This window comes from Sphaerodactylus townsendi, linkage group LG17 (assembly GCF_021028975.2).
Source record: "Sphaerodactylus townsendi isolate TG3544 linkage group LG17, MPM_Stown_v2.3, whole genome shotgun sequence".
NCBI lineage: Eukaryota > Metazoa > Chordata > Lepidosauria > Squamata > Sphaerodactylidae > Sphaerodactylus > Sphaerodactylus townsendi.
The window spans coordinates 2,463,326-2,478,523 of NC_059441.1; the positions used below are offsets into that span (position 1 = coordinate 2,463,326).

Here is a 15,198-nt window from a genome sequence, read left to right on the forward strand (position 1 = left end):
ACTTGACCACTATGCCACTTGGCTCCTATATATATTACATAAAGAAATATTAAATAATTCCAAAAAATGAGATACGAATGAAACAAACTCAGCTGGGTGTAGGGCAAATGTGTGTCGCGTGAAATGTTGCGGGTGTACTCACCTTTGACCATCGCGTGTCCACTTTCCTAGTCTGGACGACTAGTCCACTACACCCACCTGCACCTGTCTTTCCTTCTTAAAAAAAAATATCGGGTTCGAAAATGGTACCCTCACCACCCCCCCCCACCCCCCCGCCATATATAGAAATGGTGCAGGTCGTTTTAGCATTCCCCCCCAATCTTTCCTTTCCTAGTTACTTAGAGTTTGGCCCATTTGCTCCTCCGGTCTCATAGGGGCCGCTGTGCTTCTCACTTCCTTTCTCAACCGGAAGTGGTCGCGCCGGAAGTGGCCGAGGACAGCGGCTCTACCACAGCAAAGCCGTTGAGGGACCGCGATTCGCACTAGGTTTCGCAGAATATTGCCGTTTGCGCCTCCGGTCCCATAGGGGCCGCTGTGCCCCTCCTCACTTCCTTCCCCAACCGGAAGTGGTCGCGGACGAGCGGCTCCACCACAGCTAGGCCGAGGTGGAACCGCCATTCGGGCTAGGCCTCGACCATGGAGCCGCCGTTCCCCCCACCCTTCGAGGGGCCGCCTCCGCCGCACTGCTTCCCGCCCGCCAGGCCGCCCACGCCGGGCCCTTTCCGCGGCAGGCCTCCGCCGTTCTTCTCTTCCCCGGCCTACCCGCCGCCTCCTCTCCCTCCTTTTCCGCCGTGGAGGCCGGAGGAGCGGGCTAGGCCCGAGCCGGAGGAGGTGCCCGGCGGCGGCGGCGAAGACGAGCGGTGGCTGGGCGCCTTTCTGGCCCGCCGCCGCCAGGCCCCGCCGCCGTCCGCCGCTGCCGGGCCGAGCCCGACGGAGGCGCGGCGGGTGGCCACGGAGGCGCTGCGGCGGGTGGCCGAGGTGGCGGCGCTGTGCCGGACCTGGCGGCGGCGGGGCGACGACACCATACAGGAGGAGGAGGAGGCGGCGGCCGAGCAGCGCCTGGCCGAACTGCGGGCCCGGGTGCGACCCTTGCGCGAGCCCGCCTGCCTGGCCGCCCTTGCCCGCAAGGCCCAGCGGGCCCGCCGGAAGCGGCGGCAGCGGCAACGGCGGAGACAGGAGGCCCGGGAGATCCGCCTGGAGACGGAGGCCCGGGCGGTCGAACGGGAGGCGCGCATAGACACCTGGAGGGCCCGCCGCGCCCAGGAGGTGGAGGAGAAGCGCCGGGTAGGTGGCTGCTGCCCTGGTGGCTGGAGCTTCACGGGAGACTAAAAACGCCAATAAATGGAGCCAAGCTGGACAGAAACCCCTGGACGTGTCTGGAATATCGCCATCACGCCACCGCCAGGATGAGGGTCAAGGAGCATGCCTTTCGTTTGCACCCACATTAGGTTCCAAAGTGCCTTTTCGTTTTGCACCCATCAGCATGCATTTAAATTTGTGCAGACCAGGGGTGGAACACTTAGGAGTACATGAAGTCGATGTGCATGGTATGTAGTATGCACGCACATCAGGGTTGCATTCTGATTTTGTAGCCCAGGGGTAGAATCTCGTTGTTTAGCGTCTTCCAGAAGAATGCGATAGTAAAATAAGTCTGTCTTACCTGAAGACAGCTGAGCCATAAAGTATGCGTGTGAAACATTAGAAGCAAAACTACCGCGGATCTGGCCCTAACTTACAGTATAACTGTAAATTCAACATAACGAGGAAGGTATAAGGCAACTATCAAGTCCCAAACATATCATGCGTTATTCCAGGCCCAGCACGTTGATTTTATTGGGCTGCATAGGATTATGGTTTTGGGGCAACATATGTGTAGCGCAGGTCCATCTCAAGGAATGCTTAGCCTGGGTAGTGTATCTTATTGGCTCCTGATGGGGCCAAAGTGTTAACCTAGCTTGGAGTTGGTGGGAGCTGGTGGATCAGAGAAACCAGAGGAGTGGCCTATATCTCCAGATACAGGTGGACTGCTGGCTTCATCAAGCCTCTTCCAGCATGGCCAATTGGCCATGCTGGCAGGGGCTGATGGGAATTCGCAGTCCATAACATCTGAAGTGCCAAAGGTTCGCCACCACTGCATAGTCCGTGGTGGCGAACCTTTGGCACTCAGATGTTATGGACTACTGGCTTCCATCAGCCTTCCAGCATGGCCAGTGGCCATGCTGGCGAAACTGATACAATCCTGGAATATAAATTATCCCCTGCCTAACATAATCTTTCTATAGAATCATAGGGGAGGTTGGAAGAGACCCCAAAGGAGATCAAGTCCAACCCCACTGCATTTCGCAGGGAACACACAATCAAAAGCGCCTCTGACAGATTGCCATCCAGCCTCTGTTTAAAAACCTCCAAAGAAGAAGACTCCACCACACTCTGAGGTAGTGCATTCCACTGTCAAACAGGAAATTTCTCCTGATGTTTAGGGTGGAATCTCCTCCTCCTCCTTGAACCTATCACTCCTGGTCCTAGTCTCTGAGCATCATCAGCAGAAAACAAGCTTGCTCCCTCTTCAACATGACATTCCTTCCGCTATTGAAACATGGCTATCATGTCACCTCATAACCTTTTCTTCACCAAACTTAACATCCCAGCTACTTAAGTCTCTCTCTTTGTAGGGCATGAATTTCCAGACCCTTTTTACCATTTTTTGGTTGCCCCTCCTCCCTGCACCCATTCCAGCTTGTCAATATCCTTCTTGAATTGCAAGCTGCCCAGAACTGTGCAACAATATTCCAGGTGAGGTTCCACAACTTCAATGCAGAATAGAGAGGTACAATTACATTCCTCGATCTAAATACTATACTCCCATTGATACAGCCCAGAATCACATTGGCTTTCTTGGCTGCCACATCTTGGCTGCTTTGTTTCTATTCTTTCAGCACTAAGGTTTTATTTGGTTTCCTGGAGAACTCAAGAAGGGGGCTGAAATTTTGAACCTCTGAACCACAGGGCAGAGCCTAGCAACCTCACCTTCAGCATCAGTGCCCTACTCACCTTAAGTGCTTATTTTAAAAGTTTCTTAGTAAGAGTAAAAAAGCAGCCTCCCTGCGTAAGCATAGATCCTGGGGGTGACGTCACATCACATCATTTACTATTAATGCAGACTGTGTTTTAGTGATGGGATCTGTCCACAAGATGGCGACAAGTCTTGATCTTTGCTCCGTAAGCTGCTATTCAGCAACTTGATTTCTAATTTATCTTTTATAGACCTTTTACAGATCTTGGATCAGGATAGTTTTGCTATTTTAAACGTTGCTAAGTGGGGAGTGTGCGGAACTTCCTCCCCAATTATCTTACTAGTGATTTACAATGGCCAAAAAGAATGTTATCTTCACCTAACCAGGGTACGCAGAAGCAGCCTAAACAGACAAAAATTGATCAGTTTGTTTCCAGTAATACTGCACTTAATTTCTGCGAAGGTTTGGTGTTGTTGAATAGATATTCAGCTCTTGAACAGGTTCCAACTGCTGATGCTGCTCCTTTAACTGATAACAACAGGGCCTTGACGGCAAGCCAGCAATTTGAAAAAACAAGCAACTTAGCCCAAAACCTGCCTCCCATAAATGCATTAAAACTGCATACAAGTTGACAATAGGGGTGAAGAAATTAACCCTAACTACTCACTTTCTTCTAAGGCCAGTTTGTGTGTTTTCATTGAACATTTATCTAGATTGTTAGTCTTCTTAGTTGTCACTGTCCCAAGTTGTCTTTTTATGTTGCTTTTAAAAACTGTGGTTACAATAGCATCAAACTCTCAAAAATAAAATTAACTAGGAAGCAAAGAAGCCTAACTTCTCACTTTCTTCTAAAGGCCAGTTTGTGTGTTTTCATTGAACATTTATCTAGATTGTTAGTCTTCTTAGTTGTCACTGTCCCAAGTTGTCTTTTTATGTTGCTTTTAAAAACTGTGGTTACAATAGCATCAAACTCTCAAAAATAAAATTAACTGTGGTGCCAAAGAAAAGTCAGAAATTTTGCTGTGCTAAAAGTCAATACAAATCTCTTATATTTAAAATATTGAGGCAGTACTTCATATGTCTGTAACTGAGTCTCCCTGGGTGCACAGCCTGTTAGCTGGCTCAAAGAGTTCCTTATTGTTAAAAAGAACTGGATCATCTATTGTAGTTCTTGATGTTCTTCCTATAAATGCTGACTATTGTTAAAAAAGAACTGACTACTCCATTGTAGTTCGGATGTTCTTCCTATAAATAATGGCTATTTCAGCTACATGCAACCTCTTTCTCGACCGAGTGCCCAAATTGCAACCCCAAACCCCCCACTTATTTATCAAGAAGTGCCAACCCAGCAATTGGCGAGAACCTGAATGCTGGAGGTTTTCGCCTAGAACCGAAGTGCCCAAATTGCAACTGTTGCCTCTTCCTCTGCCCCACCTGTTGGAGAGGCCAGCCTGCCTAGCCTCCAGCAAGTCCTCCTGCGGCACACCGCTTATTCTGTACCAAAGTGCCAGCCCAGCAATTTAACCTGAATGCTGAGGGTTTCGTTTAGAAAAACCGGTTGGCTCCCTCTTCCTCTGCCCCACCTGCTTGAGCAGGGGCCAGCCTGCTCCTAGCCTCCCTTAAAGTCCGTGCACCGCTCTGTGCCTCTCGCATCTCTGCCTCCTCTGCTTCCTCAGGCAGCAGCCACCGGGCTTTACAGGCAGGGCCACCAGCGCCTCTAGCATCTCTCTGCCCCTCCTCACTGGCAGCAGCCACCGAGCACAGGCACCAGGGCCACCAGCCAGTCCCTCCCCTGCTCACCCGTGGTGCTGCATCGCCGCGCTCAGGTGGTTGGCCAGCCTAGCGTGTGTGTGGGTGATTTTCTGGCCCCCTGGCTGATGATCTAACTCGTGTGAGTGGCCCAAAGAGCCAGCTAGATGTGTGTGTGGTGATTTTTCTGCCCCCCACATGTGAACTCTGTGTGTGGTGCCCACAGAGAGGGCTCCGAGTGCCACCTCTGGCACCCGTGCCATAGGTTCGCCATCACTGGGCTATTTGGTTCCTTTGGAGTACCAAAGCATATGAATTGTGGGTAATGTCACTGGAACTTTTTTGATTAGGCACTGTCTGATCCATTCTGTGTAACACAGAGCATATTTTTAAGATCATCAATTTTGGTGCCAACTCTGTGAAAATTAGTTAATTTTAGTGACCTGGGAAGCCTGAGTCAACCTTGAGTCATCAGCCTAAGCCCCAACTTCCAACTCAGGTTGTGCTCAGAGCCTTGAATGCAGTACTGCAGCTTACTACTCTGTGCCGCGGGACCCTACGTTTTTAGTACATCATGTTTATTCCTATAAGAAAAAAAAGTCTAAAAGGGAAATCTTAATTTAAAAAAAGCGTTCCTAGGTGCATGGAGAGAACATCATTGGTCTTAGCCTTGTGTCAGGTTCAGGGGTCTGCAGCCTGTGATTCTCCAGATGTTAATGGACTACAGTTCCCATCAGCCCAGGGCTGATGGGATTTGTAGTCCATGAACATCTGGAGAGCCACAGATTGCAGACCTGGGTGTCAGGTTCAATCCTAAAATGTTGGGAGTAGCTTACTGGGTGACCAAAGAATCCAAAGGTATAATAAACTCATGGAGTAGGCATTCACCAACAACTTCTAGCCAGAAGGGATAAATGGAGTGTCAAGGTTCAGAGAGATTAGATGCTTAAGAAAAGCGTGGAGAACAGATTGGAGGGCGGTTGCCATCATTTTTTTTTTTCGGAGGCCTTGCTGGAAGAAGAAGAAGAGTTTGGATTTATATCCCCCCTTTCTCTCCTGCAGGAGATTCAAAGGGGCTTACAATCTCCTTGCCCCCCCCCCCCCCCCCCTTTGGCAACAAACACCCTGGTGAGGTAGGTGGGGCTGAGAGAGCTCAGAAGAGCTGCATTCAGCTCCAAGGTCACCCAGCTGGCGTGGTGGTGGAGTGCACACAACTTGAATTCCCCAGATAAGCCTCCACAGCTCAGGGCGTAGAGCTGGGGAATCAAACCCGGTTCCTCCAGATTAGGTACATGAGCTCTTAACCTCTACACCACTGCTGGAAGAAGAAGAGTTTGGATTTATATCCCCCCTTTCTCTCCTGCAGGAGATTCAAAGGGGCTTACAATCTCCTTGCCCTTCCCCTTGCAGCCATTGCCCTGTGAAAGTGCCAGGTGGGGCTGAAGGCTCAGAAGAGCTGTGACTAGCCAAGGTCACCCAGCTGGCGTGTGTGGGAGTGCTGAAGCTAATCTGAATTCCCAGATAAGCCTCCACAGCTCAAGCTGACGGAAATGGGAATCAAACCCGGTTCCTCCAGATTAGATACATGAGCTCTTAACCTCCTACACCACTGCTGGAAAAGACTCACACCCATCAGAACTGGTTCCATTTGCTCTTAATAGATCGTGTTTCATTTTAGGAACAGGAACTCAAAGCTGCTGCCGACAGCGTGCTGTCTGAAGTAAGGAAGAAGCAAGCGGACACAAAGCGGATGACAGAAATCTTGCGTGGCTTGGAAAAAAACTGGAGGAAATCCTCGGAGAAAGAAGGGCTGGCAAGGAGAGTGTGTGCTGGGTTTCTGGGGCACTTTGGGATTACCAATGGTGCCTAGTGCAAGGGTAGGAACCTCGAGGCTCTCAGATGTTCAGGAACTACAATTCCCATCAGCCTCTGTCAGCATGGCCAATTGGCCATGCTGGTAGGGGCTGATGGGAATTGTAGTTCCTGAACATCTGGAGAGCCGCAGGTTCCCTACCCCTGGCCCAGTGTTTTAATATGCCTTGCGTATGCTTTGAAATTTATCTAGAGAGCTTTTGATGTTTACTCTTTCCTTTTAATTGGAAATTGCATGAGACAGAAACAGCGGGTTTAGAAGAGCTATTGGAAACAGGCAGCAAGGTGGGATTTTTCAATATCTGCTTTGTACAAGTAGCTGCATTCTCTAAAACTGCAGGGCTGTATTGCATGTTTATTTCATAGCTATTAATTGCTTGAAGTTCGGAATAGATACACAGGTTAGACTGGGATAACATTTCTTACAGTACGCATGTACAAATGGGTAGTATAGAATCATAGAGTTGGGAGAGACCACAAGGACCATCAAGTCCAACCCCCTGCCATGCAGGAATACACAATCAAAGCACTCCTGACAGATGGCCATCCAGCCTCTGTTTAAAAACCTCCAAGAAGGGAACTCCACGACACTTTGAGGCAATGAATCATATCCCTCCAAAAGGTCTCTTGGGAAATGGAAAGCCATTTGTTAAGAGAGCCAGCATGGTGAAGTGGTTAAGAGCAGCAGACTGTAATCTGGAGAATTGGGTTTAGTTCTTCACTCCTTCACATGAAGCCTGCTGGCTGACCTTGGGCTAACCCCACCTACCTCGCACAGTGTCTGTTGTTGGGAGGGGAAAGAACGGTGATTGAAAGCTACTTTGAGGCTTCTTTTGGTAGAGAAAAGGGGTTTAAAAACCAACCTCTTTCTAATAAATGCCTTTGGTGTGATTGATTCTTTTGACAGCTTAATTTGATAGATGTATGTTTCTGTGAATGGCATACCCCAGATACTTTGATGCCCTTATCAGTTTTCTAATGCTTGCTTGATTATTTGTTGTTCCTCATTTCTAAGTCTTATTTTTGGGGGGAAGGGCTGTGGCTCAGTCATGCGGCAATTGCTTTGCATACAGAGAGTCACAGCATCTCCCAGTCCAAAGGATCGTATAGCTTGTAATGAGAGAAACCTCTGCTTAAGATTCTGGAGAGGTGTTACCAGTCTGAGTGGCCAATACTGAGTTTAATGGACCAAGGGCCTTATTCAGTAGAAGGCAGCTGCGTGTATCCAAGTTGCAGCTGCCAAAAGTTGGTCGTGGGGGGTTTCCACACCCCCGAAGTTTAACATCTGGTCTTGGGATCTCCCCCAGAGGCGTATGCAGGGAGGGACAAAGGGGGGCGATGCCCCATGCACCACTTCCACATGTCACATGGGAGGCACATTTGGCTGCCTTCCTCCCTCCCTCCCCCCCAGTGCAGTTCTCACTTACACAACTTTTAAAATCTAAAGGCATCCAGGAAGTGTGGCTGACTGGATAGAGAGGGGGGAGGGAACAGTTCAGACGTAACCCTGTGACCCGTGAACCCCACAGAACCTAGCCGTGGGCGGGGGGCAACGTCACTGCTTGCCCTGGGCACCATTTTCCAGAGATATGCCCCTGAGCTCTCTCCCTGGACCTTGAACTCTGTGTCAGGGTGGCTCTGTTGGGAGGGGGAGCTACTGAGAGTTGCTTTCGCTTTAGCAGGTCCATTACTACCTATACAGCCTGGCCTGAGACATCTGCCGCTGGGATGGGCCTCCAGGCTGGGCTTTTCTGTGCTTCTGAGCAGCAGTGGTGTAGGAGGTTAAGAGCTCGTGTATCTAATCTGGAGGGACCGGGTTTGATTCCCAGCTCTGCCGCCTGAGCTGTGGAGGCTTATCTGGGGAATTCAGGATCACCAGAAGACCTCCCACACACACCAGCTGCGCACCTTGGGCTAGTCATCAATAGTCTTCGAGCTCTCTCAGCCCCACCTACCTCACAGGGTGTTTGTTGTGAGGGGGGGAAGGGCAAGGAGAGCCCCTTTGAGTCTCCTGTAGGTGAGAAAGGGGGGATATAAATCCAAACTCTTCTTCTTCTCTTCTTCTTCTCTGTTCCCACAAGGGGGTGGGAGTATGCTACCCATATTATCAACTGCTTGGCGCCTTTTCACCAGAAACATCTTCCTTTGTTCCTTCCGTGTCTGTCAATAAAATCCTTGAAAGCTATCAAGTGGTTTGTTGTGTGATCGGGGAACTGACATTCTGCAGGTAAGTTTTGCGGATGTTTACATTCTCCTCCTATTGAACTTTGATGCAGGAGTCTGCCCGCCCCCCGAAGCAGATGAAGCCTTTGAAGATGAAGTCCAGAGCTTAAGATTGTTGATCAAGCAGCGCACTGAAGTGTACGAAGCTGAGGAACGAGCTTTGCGGGTTATGCTAGAAGGGGAGCAGGAGGAGGAGAGGAAAAGAGAACTGGAGAAGAAAGAAAAGAAAGAAAAGGAGAAACTGCTGCAGCAGAAACGGGAAATGGACAGCAAGCTCTTTGGGGATCCAGGTAAGGGGGTGGGGATTTGAAACGTAGAGAGATTTTTAACAGTCAACCCACGTCGGGGGGAAATTGTAATAAATGTTCTGTTACATACTGGAAACCATCAGAGATTCCCCTATTTTTGCCCATGTGGGGAAAGAACTGTGGCTTACTCCCAGCGCACAAGGAGAATCTCAGAGGGCGCTATAAAGCCGGACTTGCAATGCTAATCAAAACTTCTTTATTTTCTGATGTATTGACTCTTCCAGTTTGTGAACACTTGGCACATGCAGTAAAGATAACAGGGGAAGGCCGCAGTCTCGTAATTATAAATGTTTACCTTCCCCCTAGCTCCATCAATAAGACAAGGGAAACACAGTGGCGTAAAATCACTGAATATTTAGAAACTTGACAACTTTCTAACAAATGCGATGAATGGTTGGTAGCCGGAGATCTTAATGCCAGGGTCAGTAAAGATGAGCAGTGCCTCCAGAAGTTGGTAGGGCTGGACACAGAGAACTGCCCATGGTATTTTTCCTTAACCAGAAAATCAACTGTGGCTTAGTGGTAGAGCATCGAAAGGTCCTAGGTTCAATCCTCAGCCTCCCCAGTAAGAATCAGACCTGAGTCCCTGGAGAGCGTCTGCCAGTCTGAGTGGGCAACACCGATCTTGATGAGCTAATGGTCTAGTTCAGGAGGAGGCATCTTCGTGTGTCTATGGGAGGGGCTGTGGCTCAGTGGAATGCAGAACGTCCCAAGTTCAATCCCCACCGTCTCCAATTAAAAACAAACAGGACGTAGGTCAGGGGTCTGCAACCTGCGGCTCTCCTGGTGTTCATGGGCTACAGTTCCCATCAGCCCTTGCCAGCATGGCCAAGTGGGAATTGTAGTCCATGAACATCTGGCGAGCCACAGGTTGCAGACCCCTAATGTAGGTGATGTGAAAGGACCGCCTCCTGAGACCCTGGAGAGCGGGTGCCAGTCTGAGCAGGCAGCACTGTCGTTGATGGACCAAGGGTCTGACTCAGTATAAAGCAGCTTCGTGTGTTTGTACCATTCCTCGTCTCCAGTTCTCTGCCCAGTTTTGAAGGCTTTATCATGTTCTGCGGCTGCCGCATTTGAGGAAAACAGGCAAGAGATGCTGGGCTTTCTTGCTGTGTCTTCTCACTGGGTTTCGATAGTATTTCTTTTTTTTTTTTTATGTTTTACAGAGGAGTTTCCCCTTCATCACTTTTTGGAGCCGTTTAGACAATACTACCTACAAGCTGAATATTCAGTGCCAGCTCTCATCCAGATAAGGTAAGAGAGGAGGGAACTGTTCTAAAAAAACGTAGGTTCCTGGATTCTGTGATTTTATATAACTGCCTCATCCTAGCTTCAGTTGAGCTTCAGCTAGTTAGCTATGCTTCCCTTAAAGGAGCAGCAGTGGCGTTGGAGGTTAAGAGCTCGTGTATCTAATCTGGAGGAACCCGGCTTGATTCTCCACTCTGCGCCTGAGGCTGGGGAGGCCGATCTGGGAATTCAAGATTGGCCTGCAGTGCACTCCCCACACAGGCCAGCTGGGTGACCTTGGGCTAGTCACAGCTTCTCGGAGCTCTCTCAGCCCCACCTACCTCACAGGGTGTTTGTTGTGAGGGGGGAAGGGCAAGGAGATTGTAAGCCCCTTTGAGGCTCCTGCAGGAGAGAAAGGGGGGATATAAATCCAAACTCTTCTTCTTAAACATATTTGCTATAGTTGTACTGCTCAGTTGTAATTAGGGCTTGCCTATGAGTTTAGAGAGCCAGCATGGTGTAGTGGTTAAGAGCAGTGGACTCTAATCTGGAGAACCAACTTTGATTCCCCGCCCCTCCACACGAGCAGCAAACTCCAATCTGGTGAACTGGATTTATTTCCCTGTTCCAACACATGAAGCCTGCTGGGTGACCTTGAGCTAGTCACAGTCCTCTCAGAACTCTCTCAGCCCCACCTACCTCACGTGTTTTCGGTTGTGGGAAGGAGAAGGGAAAGCAATTGTAAGCCGCTTTGAGACTCTGTAGGGTAGAGAAAAGCGGGCTATACGAATCAAATCTTCTACTACTTCATAACTTTCCACTGACCGCACTGTTTGGGGCACTAAATCACCACCTGGCTCAAACATGGCACAGGGTCCGCCACTTTCCCAGTCAGCACTGCTCTGGACAACCCTGTTAGGCTGCCCCTAACACTGCCCCGGCCTGAGCACTCACGCAGTATTCCCCTTCACGCTCTTGTTGTTTGACATTTTATTTATTTACTATAAGTATTTACACCTTGCCTTTCTATAGCCATATTAAAGGCTGCTTACAAAATGCAATCAAATACAATAATGCAATAACAATCAAACCACAAACAGTCGAACCAAATACAATACCATAAAATCATTCCGCGCCCTTAAAAATTACTAAAAGACACCTATAAAACCTGAAATGCTGCTTGCTGAAATCTAGATGTTAAAAACTGTTCGAAATAAAATGTCTTCACCTGACGATGGAAGGAAAGCAGGGAAGGAAGGAGCAGACCGGGTCTCTGAAGGAAGAATGTCCCAAAGTCTGGGCACCATCACCGAGAAGACTCTCCCCAGCCCCTGTCAGATGTACAGATGGGGTGGAGAGATAGTCTTCCCTGGAGAATCTTAGGCCCTTTCCGCACAGGCCATAAACAGCGCCCTGGGGACGGCAAAAACGGCGTCCCCAGGGAGCTGTTCGCGAGCAGCGGCTTAGCTGTTGCCGCCTTCCCGCGCACCTCCCCGGAGGCAGCACTTAAAGAAAAGTCAGCTTCCCACCTCGCTTCCCCAGCGCAGGTTTTGGGAGAACAGCTTGCTGGAAGGAGCTCATTATCCCTCCTCAATTGAGTCAGACGAAACGTCTGTCGCGGCAAAATGTTTAGCGTCTCGCTGGTGGCCTGGGGACATGTTTCGCCCCGGCCCTGACGCCTTGAGCGGTCCACCTGGCAGGCAGCAGGCTGATGTCCCTTGGACCTCGGCGACGCATCGACAAGCCGCCAGAGAGCGGTAGGAACACGAGGCGCGACGGCTTCCATGCATGCGACGCTCTTCCCCATCAGAAACCGGGACCGCTCGATTGCAAATGGTTTCGGGGCTGGGGGGTTCGTGCATCATGTCGCGACCAGCCCAACTTCGTCCCCCATCGCAGGGCTACGCGAAACGCCCTGTAAAAGGGCAGGTTTTTATGGAAACAGGCAGTCCTTCCGGTAGCCTGCCCCATCTAGAACATGGGAAACATAACTTTTACATCAGTCAGCTTCATGCTTGATTTTAGCTGTGATCCTGGTGCAAAGAAAAGATTTGAGGCAAGAATCTGCTGAATGCACAATTCATTGCTTCACTTTTTCTTAAAGGCATGGATGGGATCGGTTCCTGGTGCCAGCAGACCACCCGGAAGGAAGTTTCATCCCACCAGGTTGGGTCCTCCCCAGCCCCCCTTCCAGCGACGTTTGGGGCACGGCCGTTGGGTAATGGTGCCGAATCCTAACGAAGTTCTGGTGGACGCAGTGATGTACTTTCCACAGATCCATTCAGTGTTAAAACACCTCATTCTGTTTTCATTGGAAAACCCAGAGACACAAGGCAGACTGCACTGCCGTAATACAAGATGAAATCCCTGGTCTTGGGAAGATCTGTTGTTAGTCTTATTTGTAAGAAGAGTGGCTTGCATCGTAAATGAACTGCTTTTGCTGTTCAGTTGGGCTCCAAGAAGCCAAAAAAAGTTTGTCTCAGCATTTTCCAAATCACAAAAACGCTGCTGCCTTTTATTTGAAGAAGATCCCAACTGCTTATTGCCAAGTTAGCAGCTAAGTTCTGCTTGGAGATTATGAATGAGTCACCGGTCGGTGTGGCAGCAAATCCTCAGTTAAGAACCTGTGCTGTTAACTTTTTCCTGCTAGAGTCAAGTACAGTCTTGAGACAATGGCAGCTAGTGAACTTTTTGGAGATAGCCTGCTGGAGGGCTTCTAGCTACACCTGTGTTTCTGATCTTTCAGGGTTTGTTTTGTTTTTTTTAAAAAAACTTCCATGGTTATTTTGGCCTTATACACAGTGAGTTTAATGAATTGGCAGATGTGAGCAATTATCACCCTTTGAAACACTCTGGGGCAAAATTGAGAGAATTGTAGGTATCATCATTGTTGCTTCTTGGGGCCATACTCAACCTGTGGTTTTATTTGTACAGGGAAAAGGTCTGTGTAATAGGGAAAGTTTCATTGTTTTGTGTTACCTCTTAAATTCTGAAAACGAGAAAGGCAATACCAACTGATGTCGGTTTAACTGTACCTGCAAGGAAATGAGCAATTGATGTTAAATATCTGGTACAGCCCTCTTAAGATAAATGTTAGCAACACATTTTTCCCAGATGCTCACATTTCTGCACTGGAGGTTTTTGTATTTTGGCAAAAACACACACACACACACACACACACACAGCTGCCTTTGGGATGAGGAGCATAACTGAGGAGTAAGATTTCTCTGTTGCCCTTGGAGTGGAGCTGTTGAAGCTGTGGCATCTGTTGGATAAGTTAGACAGCCTCCAAATTATCCGGTACTTTTGCTGAGAAGTCATTAGTATACATTATACTAATTCCGTTTTTTCATTGTATGAAATCCTTGCTCAATCTTTACATTGTAAAGGCTTTAAAAATGCGGCCTGTGTTTCTGTGAGAACAAATCAATGGTGTGTGTATTTATAGTGTAAGTTGTCGCCAGTAAGTGTAACTTGGCAAATGACGAAAACGTAAACCTTTCTCAACTCTGACTGCAACAGGATCATGGAGTAGTTGAATCCCCTGTTCCAAAACCAGGCCTCAATTTAATACTTGGATGTCATCCAAGCATAGCAAGTTGTAACCCGAATGCAATGTGGTAAATTGTCGGAACTGTTTGTAATGTTCTGTTTAATAAATTCTGGATTTTATTTGTAATTTAAAAAATAAACGACATTTCACAGTTTTTGCAGCTGACTTTTTGCTTTACCAAGTTTCTTTGCATAATATCAGGGCAGGAGTTTCACGCTTCCTTTAATAATGACTGGCACCTCACCTACACTAGCTTTTAGCATCATCCTCCACCCTCCCCGCTTCTCCCTCTGTCTGATGGGATTCTTCTTCCCACTCTCTCCTTTGGGTTTTTCTGAACTCTTCGACTGTGGACTGTTGCCACCCGAGTTGGATGCATAGATTTAAATTTGTATTACGGTTTTCATGGTTATAGCATTGCATTTTATCCTGTCTTTCTTTCTTTCTTTCTTTCTTTCTTTCTTTCTTTCTTTCTTTCTTTCTTTCTTTCTTTCTTTCTTACTTACTTACTTACTTACTTACTTACTTACTTACTTATTTATTAGTTTTATATACCGCCCTCCCCCTGAGGGCTCAGGGTGGTTTACAACAAGATTAAAACATACAGTAAAACATAATTTAAATATTAATAACATAAAAAAAACAGAAGCCCATTTAAAATGTGTATGTATGCCGTTGGCTGCCCCCCTCTCCCCTTGTGCCCACGTGGAGGCCAGGATGACATGGTAGATAAAGTTTAACCAGGGTGCTGGCCAAACGCTTCATGGAACAGGTCTGTCTTGCAGGCCCCTGTGGGGGGGAAACTCTGTAAGTCCCCGCAGGGCCCTGAGATCTCCCTAGGGAGCCTGTTTGTTCCATTCAGGCTGGGGTCAGGGCCGAAAAGGCCCTGCCCCTCACAAGGCCAAGCCTGATCATATTTTTGGGCCAGGGATCACTTAGTAGGTCCTCCTCCGAGGAGCGGAGGGGCCTGCCGGAGCAATATGGGGAGAGGCGGTCTCTCAGATATGCAGCTCCGGGACTGCGAACGGCTTTGAAATTGTTTTATGAATGATTGTGAACCGTCCCAAGCCTGAAAGGGAAGGGGCGGTATAGAAACTTTATTTAAACAATGATAATCATAACCAGCGGTCTCTTGAGCAAGTGGGTCTTATTTATCATGAGAAAGGCAAACCCTGACTGCTAGCTTTAGAAATGTGAGCAAATCATTCAATTGGACTCTGTGTAAGCCTTTAAAGCTCTAAGTATGGCATAA

The 15,198-nt window shown here is 48.5% G+C and overlaps 1 protein-coding gene across 1 annotated transcript; it reads left to right on the plus strand.

Moving 5' to 3' along the window:
- The first annotated feature begins 435 nt into the window (after nucleotides 1-435).
- On the plus strand, nucleotides 436-13,148 carry PDCD7 (programmed cell death 7). Its single transcript, XM_048482208.1, has 5 exons — nucleotides 436-1,284; nucleotides 6,442-6,583; nucleotides 8,909-9,148; nucleotides 10,333-10,420; nucleotides 12,498-13,148. Exons 1-5 carry the CDS (start codon nucleotides 637-639, stop codon nucleotides 12,613-12,615), a joined length of 1,236 nt encoding a protein of 411 aa, XP_048338165.1. The 5' UTR covers nucleotides 436-636; the 3' UTR covers nucleotides 12,616-13,148.
- The last annotated feature ends 2,050 nt before the right edge of the window (nucleotides 13,149-15,198 follow it).